The 20337-nt window shown below is 41.0% G+C and overlaps 1 protein-coding gene and 1 non-coding gene across 4 annotated transcripts in view; both read left to right on the forward strand.

The window, feature by feature from the left end:
* CKAP5 (cytoskeleton associated protein 5) overlaps positions 1 to 18962 on the forward strand; it is an 89808-nt gene extending 70846 nt beyond the window's left edge. For all 3 annotated transcript variants that reach the window (XM_010964594.3, XM_010964596.3, XM_010964595.3), the window contains exons 31-44: positions 159 to 294; positions 739 to 932; positions 1893 to 2065; positions 3233 to 3406; positions 3628 to 3748; positions 11723 to 11902; positions 12376 to 12563; positions 13084 to 13159; positions 14001 to 14189; positions 14286 to 14423; positions 14848 to 14931; positions 15030 to 15189; positions 17970 to 18121; positions 18244 to 18962. In XM_010964594.3, the coding sequence (XP_010962896.1) occupies positions 159 to 294; positions 739 to 932; positions 1893 to 2065; positions 3233 to 3406; positions 3628 to 3748; positions 11723 to 11902; positions 12376 to 12563; positions 13084 to 13159; positions 14001 to 14189; positions 14286 to 14423; positions 14848 to 14931; positions 15030 to 15189; positions 17970 to 18121; positions 18244 to 18489 (2211 nt within the window). In that variant the 3' untranslated portion in view covers positions 18490 to 18962. The remainder of the gene's footprint in view (positions 1 to 158; positions 295 to 738; positions 933 to 1892; positions 2066 to 3232; positions 3407 to 3627; positions 3749 to 11722; positions 11903 to 12375; positions 12564 to 13083; positions 13160 to 14000; positions 14190 to 14285; positions 14424 to 14847; positions 14932 to 15029; positions 15190 to 17969; positions 18122 to 18243) is intronic.
* On the forward strand, positions 419 to 529 carry LOC123619643 (small nucleolar RNA SNORD67). Its single transcript, XR_006728323.1, has one exon. It is a non-coding gene; the product is annotated as a small nucleolar RNA SNORD67 (small nucleolar RNA).
* Positions 18963 to 20337: the final 1375 nt, after the last annotated feature.

Raw genomic sequence — 20337 nt, forward strand, 5'->3', positions numbered from 1 at the left:
TCCCAGCTACCTCAGTTCCTATACTTTTATTCCCTCTCCTTTCTTCATTTATTGTATGATGATACCATCTACTGCTCATTCCCATGTCCCTGTTCATGGGAGAAACCTTTGCTACTCAGAAAATGCCTCGGTTAATCATAATTTTCCTTGTTGACTAGGTCGGAGAACCAAAGGACGTCATTCGTAAAGATGTCCGTGCCATCCTTAACCGGATGTGCCTTGTCTACCCAGCCAGCAAGATGTTCCCCTTCATTATGGAAGGAACCAAATCCAAAAACTCTAAGCAAAGAGCAGGTAAAGCAACAATTTAAATTAAGGCGTAAATCTGCAACAGTGACCTCTAAAAGAAATAGTTTATAGATGAACCAGGAAATATCTTTAGTGTCTTTATCAGTGATTACAGCCTTCTTATTTGGACTGTGAAAGTGATGAGTTGCACACTGGTGGAGCCACAGTATCAGGTGATACAGGCACCGCTCAGTACCACCCTGGTGACAAAATCAAGTGCACAGGGGCCATCTGACTCACAGGCATCCCTTTCTTCTAGGAGCACTTGCTATAACACCATTGTTTCATTGAGTGTTTTATAAGAAGGCAATAAACAAGGAAGAATTCTCAGCACAGCCAGAATAAGATTTTAGTCCTTCATGTATGCCAAGGAAAATTTATTTAGTAAAGATAAGTCTCTATGCCAAATGTGTGTTGAGTCTCCTTAATCTAGCCTTTCTCCCCCATCAGAGTGCCTGGAAGAACTGGGGTGTCTGGTCGAGTCCTATGGCATGAATGTTTGCCAACCAACCCCGGGAAAAGCCTTAAAGGAGATAGCGATTCACATAGGAGACCGTGACAACGCTGTACGCAACGCTGCCCTCAACACCATCGTCACAGTGTACAATGTACATGGGGACCAGGTGTTCAAGCTGATTGGAACCGTGAGTGATTTTCTCTGAATATTTTCAGTATGTTGTAAATTGCCGGATCACTTGGGTGTCAGGTTTCATGCCATCTCAACTCTAGCTAAGTTTTTACCACTTTTTATTAAAACTCAGCCTATCCATGTGTCCTAGAATCCAGATAAGCCCTTGAGGGTGTCTCTGATTACTTATGCTGTGTCTTACTGGAAATTAGATTTTCTTTTCTGAGCATCCCCCTCATACCAGTTTGCTTTAGGTGAGAGCTATTTTTGAATCAAGAAATCTTAGCTAGTCTGAGATGTAAATTCTGCCTGGCAATCTCTGTAATTTTTAGTGCATTTATTTTTTAGTGAACAGGTACTTACTTGCATATAATGTGGGTTGCAGTACCTGTCAGATCAAAAGTCTTGAGTTGCAGCCATGAGCCAGACTCCCCAAGCACAGGAGGTTCTGCTTCTGACTCTGATTCCTCTGAGCCACTCACTACTGTGGCTGGACTCGTTTTTCACTCTTAGTAGCACATGTATTTACACTGTGCTTATATTTTTTAACTTGTATTAATCTCATTAAATCCTCACTACACCCCAATGAAGGAGATAAAGCAGACAGGAATTTTACAGATGACCGAAAGTGAAGCTTCTCACCCACAGTCACACAGCTGGTTAGTGGTAACACAATAAAAATGAGGAAACTTCATTTAATTCTTGATCTTTTTATTCATAGTTATTAATAGCCTTCCCTTTTGTATCCTTCCCTTCTTTCATATGTTCTCCTATTATAGCAGGTCAGGTTTTGACAATAGTCGATTTTAAAATGTAGGCAGTGTTTTGAAAGTAAACTTACCCTGATATAGGAGGTTCTGTTTGCTTTGACATGAAAATGGATATTAATTCTTGAGTCTTCCAATTACGTTTTTAATTCTCCTCTTATTCTACTAGAGAGGTATGCTAATAAATTAAATTGGACCTCTTTTGACAGCTTTCTGAAAAGGATATGAGCATGCTTGAGGAGAGGATTAAGCGGTCAGCAAAGAGGCCTTCTGCTGCACCAATAAAACAGGTGGAAGAGAAGCCTCAGCGCACACAGAGCATGAGCTCCAATACTAACATGCTCCGCAAGGGACCGGCTGAGGACATGTCCTCCAAACTCAAGTATGTGGATGGAGATAAGTGTCTGAGAGCATCTCTTTGGACTTTGCCTTATGTGCTGAGAGCTTATCCTGTAACATAATCTTGAGTTCTTGTAGCCATTATCATGCATGACACAGTGTCGGGGTAAATGTCTTGTAACCAAATGTTTAATCCTTCAGCCTTCATTGTCTGTGTCTTTGTCTCAAAACCACTTCTAAATAGTCTTGTGCCTTCTTTCACTGCTTTTCCGTGGACAGAATTATGTATCGCACTTATAGGATGTAAGTACTGCCTGCTAATTTCTCATTAGCAGGGCTCTTATATCTTTCTAACTTCTGACTTGGATTCATCCCCTCTGGAGGGCGATTGGTGTAGTTTATAACCAGGGTAGAGGGTGTCCAAGTTTGCCATGAATCAAGCCTTCCCTGAAAGTCCACTGGCTAGCAGAAGTGTCAGCTCAATGTCACATGGCTAAAATATTGATTCACTTTCTTCTTTGTGTTCCTTTTCTTCAGATAGGCTAAGTAAAATGCATGCAGCCCAGAATTGGCTTGGGGACTCAAAATTAACTACCTTCTAAGCAAGACAACTCTATTTTGGGTTGTGTCATGAGTATTATTTTAACCAATTTGAATTTTGAAACCATGAATATCTGTTGTTTGGTTGTAATCCTGGCCCTGACCTGTCAAGAATGAATATTTCTAAAAAGAGGTGACGGACTGTCCCTCAAGTATAAAACTTACTGAACACTGCATGGGATGATGCTTATAATTAGAAAAATGTATACACTGGTTAAACTGGTGGAAAAGAACCAGGCAGTCTATAAATATTTTTCAAATTTTTGCCCAGAAGTAATGAACTTTGAGTCAATAAAGTATACTTTGTTATTTATTGCCCCAGCTGGAATAGCAGCACAAGGTTTGTTGGCTTTAGTGAACTAGAGAGGATATTTACAACTTGGCAGTACCTTAAGTACAAGTTAAAGAAATCTGCTCTCAGGATATTCATGAACCAGTGTTGTTGCCCATTGAAAACACTTGGTTAGACTCAAGGACTTAAATCATTCAGGGGGGCTGAAACCAGAAGTTGAACATCCGTCGTGAAGCTTTAGGGCAGCTGGCAGTGCTTCTCTTGCCCTTTGGTTAAGAAGTCTCTTTTAGTTCAGGAGCCTCCTTTTGCTTCCCTTAGCCAAGCCCGAAGCATGAGTGGGCATCCTGAGGCAGCCCAGATGGTTCGCCGAGAATTCCAACTGGATCTAGATGAGATTGAAAATGACAATGGCACAGTCCGATGTGAAATGCCAGAACTTGTTCAGCACAAACTGGACGACATTTTTGAACCAGTCCTTATTCCTGAACCCAAGTAAGTTCACCCATTTCATCTAAGTATAAGCAGTTCATGATCATCAGAGTGTATATGTTGAAAAGAGCTCTCTGTTCAGTTAGAACTTTTTAGAACAGTTTACCATCTGACTAATAGAAGTTCTTTACTGAAACCTGTATCTAGTAGGGAAGTGCATAATTCCAACTCGTTGGGATACTTTGTAATAAAGATTGAATTGTTTCCTTTGCTCCACTCTCTAGGATCCGGGCTGTTTCTCCACACTTCGATGATATGCACAGTAATACAGCATCCACAATCAATTTCATTATCTCCCAAGTAGCCAGTGGTGACATCAACACAAGCATCCAAGCTCTGACACAGGTAATGGGGTTATTACTCATGACAGCGATTCCACTGTTGGATATAGAGGCTGTAACAGTGATAGTTGCACACCGGTCACAGTATTAAGGGAGGCAGGCAGTGTTCAGTACTGCCCTGATAAAAAAGGGCACAGGGACCACTCACGGTCGTCACTTGTCTCACAGGATAGAGCTCTAATAGAGCCTTACTTTTTATAATTGCCTTCTTTCACTAGAGGCTGGAAAAAGCAGTTAAGTAGGAATCAGCTCTCATGGAACTTACATAGATTTTAGTGGACAGAGACAACAGTAAACAAGAAAATATCAGATAATAGTAACTACTGTATAAATATAACTCAAATGGGGTGATGGGAGAGAAGGAACTAAGTACTAGTTATTTAGATTGGTAGCCAGGGTTCAAGCAAAGGACAGCTAGTACAAAAGCTCTAGGGTAGGAATGAGCTTGGTGTGTTCAAGGAAACAGAGGCCCGTGTGTCCAGAATAGAACATAGTTGGCAAGAGGGAGAATGGTACAGAATGAGATTTGAGAGGTGGAGACAGACCAGATCATAAAAACCCTGGGGTAGTTGTTTGGATTTTATTTTAAGTGTGATAGGAAGCCATTAGAGAATTTTGAGCAAAGAAGCTACATGTTTTTAAAAAATGGTTCTCTTCTTCCTCAGCTTCCCTTCCTTAACAGTCTAGTCATAAAGCCAGTAGGTTGTGTAGAACAAGGTAGGCATCAACCTTGTGGCAGGGGGGTGGGAGTAGAGAGCCTTAGTAGCCCATGTGTGGGTCCCCAAGCCCAAATGCCATGAGGAGGCTGTCATACAGAAGGGGTGACGCAGAGCCCAAACAAAGAGGAGGATGTCCTTGGGCGGAGCCGTTCTGGCATGGTAGTAGGACCCCAGGCTGGGTGAGGAGGATATCCACGTGTGTTGGAGGGAAGCAGGGCGGCAGGCAGGTGACTCAGAATGGGGAGTCAGAGCCAAAGCAGGAGAAATGAGCAGGGGGAAGGGCTGGTGGCAGAGATGGGAGATTGGGACATACAAAGGGATCAGTCAAATAAATAAATATAATGAGGGAAATGGGAGCCAGGTTTCTCACTGTCAGAGGACGACAGTACAAATATGGAAGGACAGCAAAATAGAATAAACTCTGGTGTTGGACCAGAATTAGATGCATCAGTATGAACTTGTGGTTTTCAATAGACAGATGTAGAAATACCAGTGTGAATGTATATGTGTATGTGTATATGTGGCATATAAATGTATGTTACAGATTATATACATATATAGGTATATAATATACATATGTTCCCTAGCTCTTTTCACTGAGAGGACCTGAAAACAGCAATACCCTAACAGCAATGAGCACCCCAGATCTTGTCTTCTAAATACCATTTTCTACTGAAAGGAATAAGGGTTCCTTTAGAAGTGGCAGATTCCAGGGCTGAATCAGGGAAAGTACAGGATGATCCTGGAGTATCTTGTTGCACCAGACAGCAAGGGACGTGTGGAAGGACAGAGGCCAACCAGAACAGACTTACTGTTTGAACAGAACAGTTTGAACATCAAAATAAATAGTGATAGTAATGAGTTATAACCCCATAAACTGAATATAATTTATAAGGTTATTGAAGTCAATAAAATTTAATAAAATAGGAAACCACAAGCCCATGCACATATAAGCTAATTAAAAATTTGAAGAGAAATGGAATATTTACATAGCTTCATAGTACCTCCCCACAAAATACAAAGGACAAACAGATTAAAAGTACCAAAAAAAACCCCACCAAAATACGAAGAATGATTTGACAGAGAAACCTAGCAGGTACCACCTTAACTTAGTGATCAAAGCAAACATAATCAATCATACGACAAAATGAAATTATGTGCCACCTGATAGGATCCAATGGGAATTCAGCATCACTTTGCTGACATTCCTAATATCATCTAATCATGAGGAAACATCAAACAAATGTAAACTGAGGGACATGTGACGAAGTCTCAAGGTGAAGAAAGTCAAGGAAAGACTGAGGAAACTGGTCTAGACTGAAGAGACTAAGAGACATGACAGTGAAATGCAGTGCATGATACTAGACTGGCCTTCAGCTATAAAGAACATAATTGGGGCAACTGGAGAAAATGGGATGGAGCCTGGGGATTAGATGGTAGTGACGACAGTATTTGCCTGACTTTGATCCTTGTAGCATGAGCATGATTATGGAAGAGAATGTCCACAAGAATGCACGCTGAAGTATCAGAGGGGCATGGAGCATCAGACTGACACTCGCAAATGATTTGGGATTTTAAAAAGTTCTTTTACTACACTTTCTACATTTCTGTAGCATTTGAACCTTTTTTAATTGGGGGAAAAGCCACTCTGGCCACTCTGTAGACACCAGATTGTATGGGCGGGGCAAGCGTGGATTCTGAGAGATCTGTTAAGAAGCTATGGCTGTAGTTCACATGAAAGATAGGTGCACTAGGATGATGGTAGTGGAGAGGAAGAAGAGTAGATGGTTTCAGGGTGTCTTTCAGAGGTAGAGTCCACAGGACTCGGTGATACATTGAATGTGAAATGTGAAGGAGGAGAGGAATCAGTAGTAGTTCCTTGTTTTTTGGTGTGAGCAACTGACTGGATAGTGGTGCTGTGTACTGAGATGGGGAAGGATGGAGGAAGAGCTGAGAGGTGGAAATGAAGAGCTACATCTTTGCTGTCTTAAGTCTGAGGAGCTATTAGACATCCCCACGAAGACAGATGGTGAGGATAGAAGGGGAGAACTGGAATCCTAGCACGAGGTTTTTGCTGTTGTTTGACAGATAGTCTCCTGTTAACAGTTTTGATATTGGAAGAAAAACAAATAGAGGGGATTTTGGAAAATAGTGACTTGAATGTATGCATCCCTGTGACCTTTTTCTGTCAACTTCAGTCCAATCCCATCTGCCTTTTCTGAGCAGAGGAGCTGCTGGGTCAGGTGGGTAGTATCTGAAATGTGTAAGCAAGTCCCAAGCTCTATATGGTACAAGTACAAGACTTTTTTCCATATGGACCTAAGGAGAACCTGAGGTTCAATAGTGTAGAGCCCAGGGAATAGGATCAAAACGTCAGAAATCCTGCAGAGATTGCTCTTTTCATCTGTGAAGATTGGTAGCGTCCCAGAGGAAGAGCAGTGGTGACCTGTGTGAGTGTTAGTAGGAGGACCTGGTGTTCTCTGTTGCCTCCAAGGAACTACAGGGAGCGGAAGAAAAAGGCTGAATTCACTATCTGAGCCTGGCAAGTCTGTGGCTTCTATACCTTTAGAGACCAAAGAGCAGAAATGCCTGCTCTTGGTACTTTGCCATATGACTAACAGCTTGCCAGTCGGTGTACCACAGCCTGCAGGGCAGAAATGCTGTATCTCCCATTCTCAGATTGCCATTGTTGAGAGTTTCCAAAAGGCAGACCCAAGATTGAATCCTGAATATGTAAAGAATCATAACATACCTTAAGGGACCCAGTAACTGGGAAGAAGAATAAAATAAAATAACCAGAACAGCAATGTCCTGGCAAAATAAAACTGCTAAAGGAGATATGATGACCATGATGGGGAAGGGAATAGGGTGCAGAAAGATTCTTCCAAGGGCAAAAACCATGGCTTTAGAATTTTTTAATTGAGTAGAAGGACTGAAGGAGAGAATGAACACTACAGAAACCAAATTAGTGGTCTGAATGACAAGGGTAACAAGATCATTCAGTGGGCAAAGAACAGTCTTTTAAACAAATGATGGTGGGAAAAATGTTTCTCCACATGCAAAAGAGTGAAGTTGGACTCTCATACCATATACAAAATTTAACTCAAAATGGATCAAAGACATAAATGTAAAAGCTAAAATTGTAAAATTCTTAGGAAGAAACAGGAGAAGACCTTCATGATACTGAATTTGGCAGTGACTTCTTGGATATGACAACAAAAGAGGCAAAAAAAAATTACATTGAACTTCATCAAAGTTAAGACCTTTTATGCATCAAAGGACACTAGCACATGAGTGAAAAGGCAACTTACAGAATGAGAGAAAACATTTGCAAATCATATATCTGATAAGGGATTAATAGCCAGAACACATAAGAACTCCCAGAACTCAATAACAGAAAAAAAAAACCCAGTTCAGAAATGGGCAAAGGACATGAATAGACATTTCTCCAAAGAATAGACATATCTTCCAAAGAAGATACACAGATGGCCAATAAGCAAGTGAAAAGATTTTTACCATCATTAGTCATTAGGGAAGTGCAAATCAAACCCACAATGAGATACCACATCATACCCATTAGGGTTTTTTTTTTTTTTCTTTCTTTTCTTTTTTTTCGTCTAATGGGAAATAACAAGCGTTGATGAGGATGTGGAGAAATTGGAACCTGTTTGTATTGCTGGTGGAAACATAAAGTAGTATACCAATTGTGGAAAACAGTTTAGCATTTACTCAAAAAGTTAAACATAAAATTACAATAAGATCCCCAGACTCCCTCCTAGAAAGCAGGGGTTCAGACAAATACTTGTGCACTAATGTTCACAGCAGCATTGTTCACAGTAGACAAAGGGTGGAAACAACCCAGGTATCCATCAACAGATGAATGGATAAGCAAAATGTATATACATAGAATGGAATATTATCATCCATAAAGAAGAATGAAATTCTGACACATGCTACAACGTGATTAACCTTGAAAGCATTATACTAAATCGAATAAATCAGGCACAGAGGGACAAATATTGTTTGATTTGACTTATATGAGGTACCTAGAATAGCCAAATACACAGAGGCAGAAAATAGAGTTTACCAAGGGGTTGGGCAGGGAGGTGGATAGAGAGTTATTATTTAATGAGTACAAATCCTGTTTGGGATAATGACAAAGTTATGGAAATAGTGATGATGGTTATACAACATTGTGATTATACTTATACTATTGTTCACTCAAAAATGGTTAAAGTGGTAAATTTTGTATTATATATAATTCACAATAATTTTAAAAAATAATAAAACCCTCAGCAACAAAAAATTCAAGTATCTAGGAATTATGAAGCGGTGTATATGTATGACCTTTACAGAGAAAATTGTAAAGCTTTGTTGAATGACATTAGAGAATTTCCAGATAAATGGACAATATACTGTGTTCACAATTTCAGGATTGTAAAGATGGTAGTTCTCAGATTAATCTGTAAATTCAATGCCATTCCCATCAAAATCTTAATAGTTTTTTTCTGAAGTTGAGAAGCTGATTCTAAAATTTATATGGAAAATCAAAGGGCGTAAGAATAGCAAAGATCATTTTAAGACAATTTTTAAAAATAACACAGTGGAGAGGACTTGCATCACTGACTATCAACATTGATTACAGAGCCACTATAATTATGTCAGTGTAGTACTGGCCCAGGGATAAGCAGATAGACCCTTGGGATGGAACAAAGTGCCAGAAATAAGACTCACATCTATATAGGAAACTTAAAGCAGAGGAAGCATTAAAAATCTGTTAACAAATACAAGAAGTGAAAGATAATACTGACCAAATTCTTTGCCAGTAACCCAACAAAATGTTTAATAAATAGTATTAATATCACAGAAAATATTGGCTACTTGGAAAGCATGAAACACCCTCCTAAATAACCCTTTGATCAAAAAAACAAAAAACCACCCAAAATTCTTATTAGTGAAGGGAAAAGCATTTCACTCTAAAACTATTGAAGCTGCTGAACTCAGAAAAATGTATTGCCTGAAGTGCTCTTATGATTGAATAAAGGCTAAAATAAAGAAACTTACTACTTACACTTAGAAATTAGAAAAATTAGGAGAGGGTATAGCTCAGTGGTAGAGCATGTGCCTAGCATGCATGAGGTCCTGGGTTCAATTCCCAGTACCTCCAGTAAAATAAATAAATAGATAAATGTAATTCCCCCACCAAAAGACAAAAAAAGAAATTAGAAAAATTTAAAATAAAAGAAATTTGAGGGTAGGAAATAATGAAGCTAAAATTCATGAAATTGATTTTTAAAATAATAAATCTAAAAGCTGGTTCTTGTAAAAAAAATTAAATTAAAAATTTAAAAAATCTCTTACTAGCCTGATTAGAGAGCAAAAATACAAGTATCAGGAATGAGGAAGGAAGCAACCATAGATGCGGAAGAGATTTTTTTTTTTAATAAGATAACACACACATAACCTTGTGGAAACTTGAAACAACAGATCCCCCTTCCAAATTTTTTGAAATAACCAAGGAATTTGGGGAGACCATTAAAAAAAAATGAGGGAAGCTCAGAATGAAAAGACAAGTTTGATCATATAAGAATTTTAAGATTTTAATCTGAGAAATGTACCACATACTGTTGATAAACAAGTGTTATATTGTGGAATATATTTGATTTGTAACCCATATGACCAATAAAGCATTAATAGCTCTAGTAAACAGAGCTATTATCAACTCTTGAGAAAGAGACCCTAATAGAAAAAAATAACCCAAGGAAATGAATAGGCAAATAACACAAGATATCCAAATGGCCAGTAAACACATAAAAAATATCCAGACCCACCCCCACCATAGAAATGCAAATTAAAATAATAAGATAATCACTTTTAAACCATCAGAGTGGCAAAAAGTAAAATGAGTAATAATAACACATACAGCTGATAGAGACACTGAAAAAACAATATTCTCATATGTTAAATGTAGAAATGTGAGTTACATGTTAATGCCTTTTTAAAGAAAGCAACATCATAATATCTATTATACCATAATTTAAAATATTTTATCCTCCAGCCAAAAAAGTTAAACTCTTGAGACTCTCATTTAGAAATTAAACACAGGTACATTAGGATATATACACAAAGATGTTTATTGCAGCATTATTTGTAGTGGACAAAATTCCAGACTGGAAACATGTTGAAAGGTTCTCAGGAAGGGAATGATTAAGTTTTGATGTGTGCATACGTGGACTGTTATGCAGCCTTTAAAAATAAAACTATTTTTGATGACTTTAGGGATTTTCATAATTTTTTGTTAGGAAAGCTAGATGCAGAGAATTGTATTTGCTATAAATAGTCTTGTTAGCATAAACAGTGCCCTAAACCTTGACCCCTACATATGTGTGCATGTGTGGTTGTCTATGATTCTGTGAACATGAAAGGATATATATATATCAGATTGTTAATTACCTTGGAAAAAGAGGAGGAAGCCCCCTCCAAATACATATGTATTTTTTTGTTTTGTCCATGCTGAGATAGCATTGTTAAACAGCCCCAGTTATATAAAATTGTTCCTGCTTATGGGATATACATGTGTAAAGAGAACCACTGGCTTCCTCAACACCAGGGGGCACCGTTCACACTGCAGTCTATAAATGGTGCCCCCTGGAGTTAGGCAGTGTAGCAGCCCTGCACGAAAAGATCTTCATGAAGATTGACATGATTGTCTCAGGATGTAATTTATGTAATCATAAAAATAAAGATCTTTTTACAGTAATGAATATGAAATACTTGTTTTTTCCTATAGAAACATTTTACTGGTAGTGACCTGGATCAAGATGTGAGAAACCTGAGTTTTGAGTTTGAACTAAGTAGTCTGATTTTATTGAGCCTCACTGTTCTCATCTGGTAAATGGAGATCTTGCTCTCAGCCCTGACTACCTTCAGAGCTGTTGGAATGAAATAAAATAAAATAAAATAAAAACACTTTTTAATAAATTAGACATTTAAACATTGGGATTGTTATTCTCTAAACGTGATAGTGTGCCTCTTAGACTAGAAGCTGCAGTTAATTCACTTAATGCTATCTTGCTTAGTAAATATTTATTGAATGATTGAATTCCTAAGGACTAGTTATTTATATGTAAAGTGACTGGGTTTTTTCAAAGTAAGATAGGAGAAGTGCTTTGCTAATAAATATTATAGAGACTTGTAGTGTCTTCCTGCTACTTAGAAGTATGAAGTTTGGAAATACATCTTGGAATTTTTGTTACCAGATTGATGAGGTCCTGAGACAGGAAGACAAAGCTGAAGCAATGTCTGGCCATATTGATCAGTTTCTGATAGCCACATTCATGCAGCTGAGACTCATCTACAACACACATATGGCAGATGAGAAACTGGAGAAGGATGAGATCATCAAGTTGTATAGCTGTATCATTGGCAACATGATTTCGGTAAGGACGCCTCTGCAGGTCACGAGCTTCCCTTCAGTTTCTCATCCTGCCCAGGTTCTGAAGCCTGAGTCAGTTCAGATGGTCCAGTAAGTCCTGTGTCACTTGTGGGATTTTACATGCAGGCTGTTGTCTACTTCCACTGGATGCTGGGCAACACTCAGCTTACCTTATTGTTAGGATTCTTACAAACTACTGGAATTCTGCTTCCTGTCAGTTTCTTCACCAGTCATAGTTGGTCCCTATCTGGCTTTTCACAAATAAAAATACATTAAAAATACTTTTATGAAAGGAAAGAAGCACATCAATTAATTTTGGCTATTAGAGGATTGGGAGAGTGTAGTGATTTTTTTCCCCCAATACTCTGAATTTTTGTAAATACAATATAATTTTTACTAGAATATACCACCCATGTTTATCTTCTTTGCTCTGTGTATTGAGTTTCATACCTCTCTAACACAATTATGATTGGATAGCTATTTCAGATAGAAAGCCTCGCCCGGGAGGCTTCTACAGGAGTGCTGAAAGACCTGATGCATGGTCTCATCACCTTAATGCTGGATTCTCGAATTGAAGATCTGGAGGAAGGACAACAGGTGATCCGCTCTGTGAACCTCTTGGTGGTGAAAGTTCTGGAGAAGTCAGACCAGACCAACATCCTGAGGTATATCTGTACTCTGAGCATTAGAGCCTGAAACAGCTTCTCTCTTGTCTACTCATAAAAACCAGAAGGCACTAGATCAGTTGTAACTTTAGGTTTGCCTAATAAGTTGATATATTATTCTTTTCTTCCTCAAGAACCAAAGGTATTCCAACCTGAGACAGCAGCTAAAACTAGTAACAGCTCAGTAAGCCAGACAGTATCATGAGAAATTTTCTAGAATAGGACTGTAGAGTTTATAGGTTACCCTCTCTTTCATGTACATTTCACATATATTTCTTTCTCAGCTACCAGTGACAGTGACAAGCTTTACCAATTACTGAGTGGTAACTTACAAAGCTTAGATAATTGATGTTTATTTTCTTAATAATTGAATGGCAAGTAATCAAAGAAAATTCCAGATCCATAAGCTCTCAATTTCAGATAAAGAATATTTACATTCAACCTTTCAATTAATGATTTTAATTAGAATGTAGGTTTGAAACTTATTAATGCTATTGTGTTGGGCTTGTTTGTTTTCTAGCGCCCTGCTTGTTCTGCTACAAGACAGCCTGCTAGCAACAGCCAGTTCTCCCAAGTTCTCAGAGCTTGTTATGAAGGTGAAGTTGAAATAATTTGATCTTTTTTTCTTTTTTGGAGAATTAGAAAAGAATAGCTTTATAGCTTTGCCAGTCAAAGGGAGTCACAGCAGGCTAATGTCTTAAAGACTGTGAGCACCTCTCTTTTTTTTTATCTCTTTTCTTTCAAAGATGTAATACTTTATTAGTGTGAGGAAAGACAAGTTGGAACTAAGACACAGACTCAAATCAGATAAGGCACAACTGAAAAAAATAGTTGTTCTCCATTTTTACCTTCCTCCAATATATACCCCCTAGCTCAGGCCTAAAAAATTCCTGGCCTCAAACAGTGAAAAGGAAGAGCTGTTTTGTAAGTATCTTACCAGTTTTCCTAGAATCAAAAGTCAAGGAGTTTGATGGGACAAATTTCATTTCTTTGGGGGGAAAAGATATGTATAGCTTTATAATGTTTTGGTCTCTTTGATAGAAGACTCCAAATGAACATATCTATAGCATATACTGTTATTACACTCCTCAGGTTAGATTTGATTAAGTAATGTGAACTACTCTAGTCTCGGGTACCAAATAAACCCAAGACAAAATTTCCTCATTTTCTCATCATTTAAGGCCCCTGTCTCTAGGGAAGTGGGAGGGAGGAGTGGAGATGGTCAGATGGGTGACTTGTCACACTTTAGCCAATGACATGGTTGAAGTGAATAAAGCTGTTTATGTTCATGAACCTGGAAGATCTGATGAGCTACATCCATATCCCTGACCATCCTTTAGAAGTGATCCCCGTGCTTAGGGGAAATGAGTGGTGACAAAGACTATCTTCATTCTTCAGTGACTCTTTCTAACTTTTGTGGGGTTTTTTTCTCAATAGTGTCTCTGGAGAATGGTTCGACTACTACCTGATACCATCAACAGCATTAATCTGGACAGAATTCTTCTGGATATACACATCTTCATGAAGGTCTTCCCCAAAGAGAAACTAAAGCAGTGCAAAAGTGAATTCCCCATAAGGACCCTAAAAACGCTGCTGCACACTTTATGCAAATTAAAAGGGCCCAAGGTGAGTGAGTGAAAACAGTAGCAGGTCCCCAAGAGTGCTTGAGAGAACATCATGGAGTGGCATCACTGCCCCTGAACGTACACGTGTCTCCCTCAGATCCTAGACCACCTAACAATGATCGACAACAAGAATGAGTCGGAGCTGGAGGCCCACCTCTGTCGGATGATGAAGCACAGTATGGACCAGACCGGGAGCAAGTCTGATAAGGAAACAGAAAAGGGAGCATCTCGAATCGTGAGTGTTCTGACTTGAAAGGCTGAGGAAGGTGTTCTTGTCAAAGCGATAAGCCCCTGGAGCCTTTCTCAGGGCCTAAGGTGAAGGCTCAGGGATTGGTCTAGTCTTGAAGTTTTCAAATATCAACTACCTATAACCATGTGCTTTTTGTCCCTAAGAAAGTTCCCTAGATAAATCCACTGTGAGCTATTTAGCTGGGGGTGGGGGGGGGGGGCAGGTCCCTCCTCTTCAAGTTTAGTTGAAAACCTGAGACTGTCAGTTTCTCTGCTGCAGCCCCTGCCCTGGTGGAGCCTCTGTTCTGTGCAGAAACATACCAGAAAGGGCTGGACTTTGAGATATTTTCAGTTCTTCTCCAACCACTGGTTCCTAATTAGTAACTCAAGTCTAACCTATCATTCCTGTCTTGTGTCTTTCAACTTTTCAGGATGAAAAATCATCAAAGGCCAAGGTGAATGATTTCTTAGCAGAGATTTTCAAGAAGATTGGCTCTAAAGAGAACACTAAAGAGGTGAGAGGGAAAGGGTTCACCCAAAAGGGGATCTGCTTTATGGAAAAGGGTCGCTGACTAACATCCATCCCCACCTCTTCCTTTTTCTTGTTAACTAGGGCCTAGCAGAGTTATATGAATATAAGAAGAAATATTCAGATGCTGACATTGAACCATTTCTGAAGAATTCCTCACAGTTCTTCCAGAGCTATGTTGAGAGAGGCCTTCGGGTGATTGAGATGGAGAGGGAGGGCAAAGGCCGTATTTCTGCTTCCACAGGTATGGTTTCCTCCACTGGCTCCAGGAATAAGCTCAAAATAGCTTCCAGCCTCAGGAACCAGAGATTTTGCTGGGTTTACATTTATATCCATGCACCTCACGACTTAATGATCACCAGTGACGTTCACGTTGCTGCAGACAGTGGTCAACTCTCAGTTACCTGCCTCAACCCATCGTCGGTGTTTGGCCGTGGCAACAGTCTCTGCTCTTGAAACAGTTTCTCCCCTGGGCTTCTGGGTCTCCATGCTCTCTTGCATTCCTCCTCCCTCGCTGCTATTCCCCCTTGGCTTCTCTGACTCATTCTTCTTCTCCCTGAACTCTTAATGTTGGTGTCCCCCTAGGTTCAGTCTATGATTCTCTCTTCTTTCTTACTCTCATCCCCTTAATTAATCCATCTACTCTCATCACTTTAAATACCATTTTTATGCCAGCAAGTCCCAGCTTAGACCTCCTTCCTCACCTCAGCTGATAGGTCATGCACAGCATCTCCGCAGGGTTTCCAGCAGGCATCATAAACCCAGTGTGTCAAAGACTAATTAAGCTCCTGAGAGTCTCCAAGCCTGCTCGTCTGCATTCTTCTCCATGTCACTTGTTGGCAACTTTGTCCTTCTAGCTTGCTCAGCTTTTGAGTACTCTCTTCCTCTGTCAGGAAATCCTTTTGGCTCTACCTGCAAAACATACTCAGAGTCCACCCCCACTTCTCGTCTCCATCACTGCCACTGCCCTGGTCAGAATAGCATCATCTCTTATGTGCATTCCAGCACTATCCTGCCCGATCTCCCCGCGGCCACTCCCGCCCCCCATAGTCATTTCCACAGTAGCATCAATATGGTGCTTCTCAAACATTTTCCAAAGGCTGTCCCTTTCATTCAGCAAAGCGAAAAGCCTTACAGATAAGGTCTGTGAGGTCTGAGATATGGCCCCCTGATGCCTCTAGAATCTGCTCTCCCCTGCTGCTCAACCTGACTTTCGTTTCACTCCAGCCCCACCAGCCGCCCTGCTGTGCCTGGTACACACCAGGCATACACCTTCTTAGGGCCTTTGCACTGGCTATTGCTTACATGTAGATTGCTCTTCTTCAAGACAGTCTTGAGGCAGCTCCTTTTCCTCCTTCACATCTTTGTTCAAATACCACTGTCGCAGTGAGACCTGATTTAAAATTTGTAAACTACCCCTCACCTCCCGTAGCACCTGACCTCCTCTAACATGCCGTAAGACGTAATGTTTATTAGGTTACTTGTTGGATGTCTGTCTGTTTCTGCTAGAATTTAAAATCCACAAGAGTAAAGATTTTTGTCTGTTTTGTTGCCTGGCACATAGTAGGCACTCAGTAGGTATTTGTTCAGTGATATGAATGGATGCTTATTCTGATGTTAAGCTGAAATATTACTGTCCCCACAGTGAAAAAGCCAGTACTGGTGTTCCTGCTCACAGGATCTAGAGACAAATGGGAGACTTAGGAGGTGTCAGTTACAGGAAATAGCTGTCAAGAACCTGAAACCAAGAAAAGACCCAACTACTAAAGTTCCCTCTCACCATGCAGAGCAGAGCCCTCACATTGGTCCCGCCTTTAGTCCTTTCCGAGTTTGGTTAAGCTTACCTACTCTTAAGTTCTAAAATTTGTTTGCCTGTGAAACCACGTTCCCTTGTGGGTTTTAGATTCCCATCGTGTTCTCTCTCACCATGTATCTTCCTAGGCTGCAGCTTCAGTTGTTTTCTCTTACGTCATTTCTTTTGTTTTGTTTTAACACTTTAAATTACCCCTCTCCAAAACCTGCAATCTTTTTCTTGAAGCACAGTGAACAGAGTGTCCCGTGGCCACACGGATATACCATGGTTGAGCTGTTCTGGTAGAGCCTCCTTTTCTCATTTCCAGAGTCCTTTCTGTAGACAGTCAACATTTGCAACACAAGCATGTGTCCCCACTGATAACTGAGTGCCTTAAAGTGTTCGGGCATCTCTTACTGCTGCCTTTAACTTCATTATTCCTTCATTTTTCACCCTCTGAGTGTTCTCACCTGTACATTAAAGGATTCCTTTTTCCCCAGAGTAACCTGTTTTACTTTTCTGTTTACCATAAGGGAGTTTTTCTTCGCAGTGCTTTACCTTTTGGCTTGTGTAACGCCTTTTCATTGATACTCAAATTGGATATTTTAAATGCCTGCATTTTGTGGTTGTTCCTTCTCAGAAATTTAGAACTGTGATGGGTTTTTTTGGTTTTGATTTGGTTTTTGCTTCTCCCGCCAGAATATTGATCTCAAGTGCTCCAGTTCCTACCTCTTTTTTGGGGTATTTCTTGGACACCTCAGTTTCCCTCTCTTCCTCATGAATAGACCATAGCCTTGAGCTCCTTGCTGTTCTCCCTGGTTTGAATAAGGGTTTTCCCCCCTGTATCTCCTGGTCCAAACCTAGTCTGATTCTTGGAAGCATTTAAAGTCCTTAGGGTCTTCACTTGGGCACTTACCATAACTCAGGAGTAGCTAAGACTTTGTGGCTTGCCTAGGACTAGCCATGGGATTACAGGAATGCAACCCCTGCATAGCTCAGGATGTAGATGGACGGCCTTCTGCATCAGTGCTGGAAGTTCTCACTAAGTGTGTCTTGTGTATTGCAGAGCACCCTTTATCACCAACCCCAAATGGATTTCTTGTGAACATTTTTAGTCTTCAAGTACAGTGATGATATTCAAGCCCCAAAATGGTCCCTTTGGTGGCAGGTTAAGAAGTTGGAGAGGGGTGGGGGGTGTCTATTTGAATATTCTTTCTACGTTTCCTCCGTAGGCATCTCCCCTCAAATGGAGGTCACGTGTGTGCCCACTCCCACAAGCACAGTGTCCTCTCTAGGTAATACAAACGGAGAAGAGGTGGGACCATCTGTCTACCTGGAGAGGCTAAAAATCCTCCGACAGCGATGTGGTCTGGACAATACAAAGGTACTGCTCCCCCTCTTCCGTGTGGGTCGGGATGGCTGGCCGAGAAGTGGCCCTGCCCTGGTGTATGTTGTTCAGAGCCGCAACCTGACCTCCTCGGACAATGTCTCTTCTTCTCTCGACAGCAAGACGACCGCCCTCCATTGACCTCTTTGCTCTCCAAACCAGCAGTTCCTACCGTCGCGTCTTCCACAGACATGCTGCACAGCAAACTGTCTCAACTCCGGGAGTCACGGGAGCAGCACCAGCATTCAGACCTGGACTCCAACCAGACTCACTCTTCAGGAACCATGACCACATCCTCCTCCTCCACAGCTAACATTGACGACTTGAAAAAAAGACTGGAGAGAATAAAGAGCAGTCGCAAATGAAGCTGCCCTACTCCCCTGGCACCCTGCAGCTTTAGTTTACTAAACTAGACGTCCTCATAGTTGAAGTGGCCTTGGCAGGCCTCGCGTACACAAACTGGTTGTATGTATCATACCGTGGACCTGGGGGAGGAGTCGTTGTGGCACAAGTATTTGCACATCCTCTGCTTCTCCTGTCAGCATCCTGCCTCTCTAGACGACTGTCCCTGTCTTAGTTTAGTGTACAGACTTGTAAACAGCTGCCCACTTCTCAGCTCAGACTAGGTTCCATATCCTTTTTTTTTTTAATTGCTCATTTGTAAAGTTGTCCTAATCTTTCCTAGCTTTTAACTATTAGAAATTCTTTCCTAGTTCTCCTTTGAGTTTGTGAGCTCTTCTCCCTGTAGCCCTGAGGGGTCACTGTATTCTGTATGAATGCATGGCATGATACAACTAATTTAAGAGTCTTTTATAAATAAAGTTTGCATTAACTATAACTGTCTCCCAAGATGCTCCGTATCTGGGAGTGCTGGGCAGTCTTTGTCACCTGTTCTTGGGACCAACTGGGTGTTCAGCTGGTAAGGGAAAGGTTCATAATGGCTCTTTAAGAAGCTCTACCTTTTCTTGGCTCCCAGGCTTGGTGCTGTCTTTTACTCCTTGGAAATAGGAGGAACTCACCTCTCCTGTTTTCCACATGCAGCTCCTGGGGATCAAAGAGATCTCACGCTTCCCTGTTTTGAGATTTTGGTCATGACTTCCCTCTCTTCATCACCATGGTTCCAAGGAGCTCTCAGATCCTACCACTTTGCTGCCCAAACGCAGGTGAGATTGTGCCCAGGGACTAGCTAGGCTCCAGTGGCTGTCACACCACAACTGGATTTGGGGTCATCTGATTTTCAGTGTGGGAGCACTGAGGAGCTGCCTGCCTGGTTAGTGGAGTCTCTCTGAGTCGTGACTGACAGTTGCTTCATGTTCAGTCTCAGTAAAGACCAGAAAGTAAACTGAGGATTCATCCTTGGCCTCCCACAAGGCCTCCTTCCCCAATCAGAAAACCCTGTAGTCACTAAGTTTCCAGGTGCAGTTGGATTCAGGTGTGAGACTTTTGGTATAATCATTAAGTCCAAAGGAATTTTTCTGCACCACCTTTTACTCAACTGGTGGTCAAGAAATGAATGGTTGATGGAAAATGAATCCTCCATTGACTCTAGGCGTGATTTTCAGGTGGCCCCTGTGCTGCCAGAAATGAAACTTGCCCCTCTTCCTTGTAATAGGAACATGGGAGTTGGCCTTCACTGAAGGGAAGACAGGGGAGTTCACTGCTGTAGAGAAGGAACATAGTTAGAAAGAATGGCTGTGCCTGGGTCTGGAATCATTACAGCTAATTTGAAAAACCAAAGTGCCCAGCAGTCTTGGAAGGATGTGTGCCCTCGTTTGGAAAGCCGACATGGGGTATTAATTACAGCTCATTCTTAATCCCGCCCCCCTGTTCTGGTTGAAGCTCTGGGCTGCCAAGATCCTGCAAGCTCACTGAAGCCCCAGTTTTTACCTTGCTTTCCAGTCAACTAGAACCAAAGGGTGAGGACAAGGAACTCAGTCCTAATTCTCTCTTCCCTGATGTACTGAAAAATCGGAGTGGGAAGAAAAGGGAGGGAATGGGGGTAAAGAAACCTACCCTAGCTCCCTTCTCACTGTAAGCCATGAAGTCTCAAGACCTTAGTTAAAGATCCTAGGCCGAGAATGGTGACCACACGGCATCTGAGCTCGACTCCCCTCCCTGTCCCACGGCCCACGTTCAGTCTTCACTCTCCCCTCCAAGCCCAGGGGTGAGACTTCTCAGCAGTCCTCCTGTCACCAAGCAGTGAGCCCTTCACA

The sequence above is a fragment of the Camelus bactrianus genome, chromosome 10 (genome assembly GCF_048773025.1).
Source record: "Camelus bactrianus isolate YW-2024 breed Bactrian camel chromosome 10, ASM4877302v1, whole genome shotgun sequence".
Lineage (NCBI taxonomy): Eukaryota > Metazoa > Chordata > Mammalia > Artiodactyla > Camelidae > Camelus > Camelus bactrianus.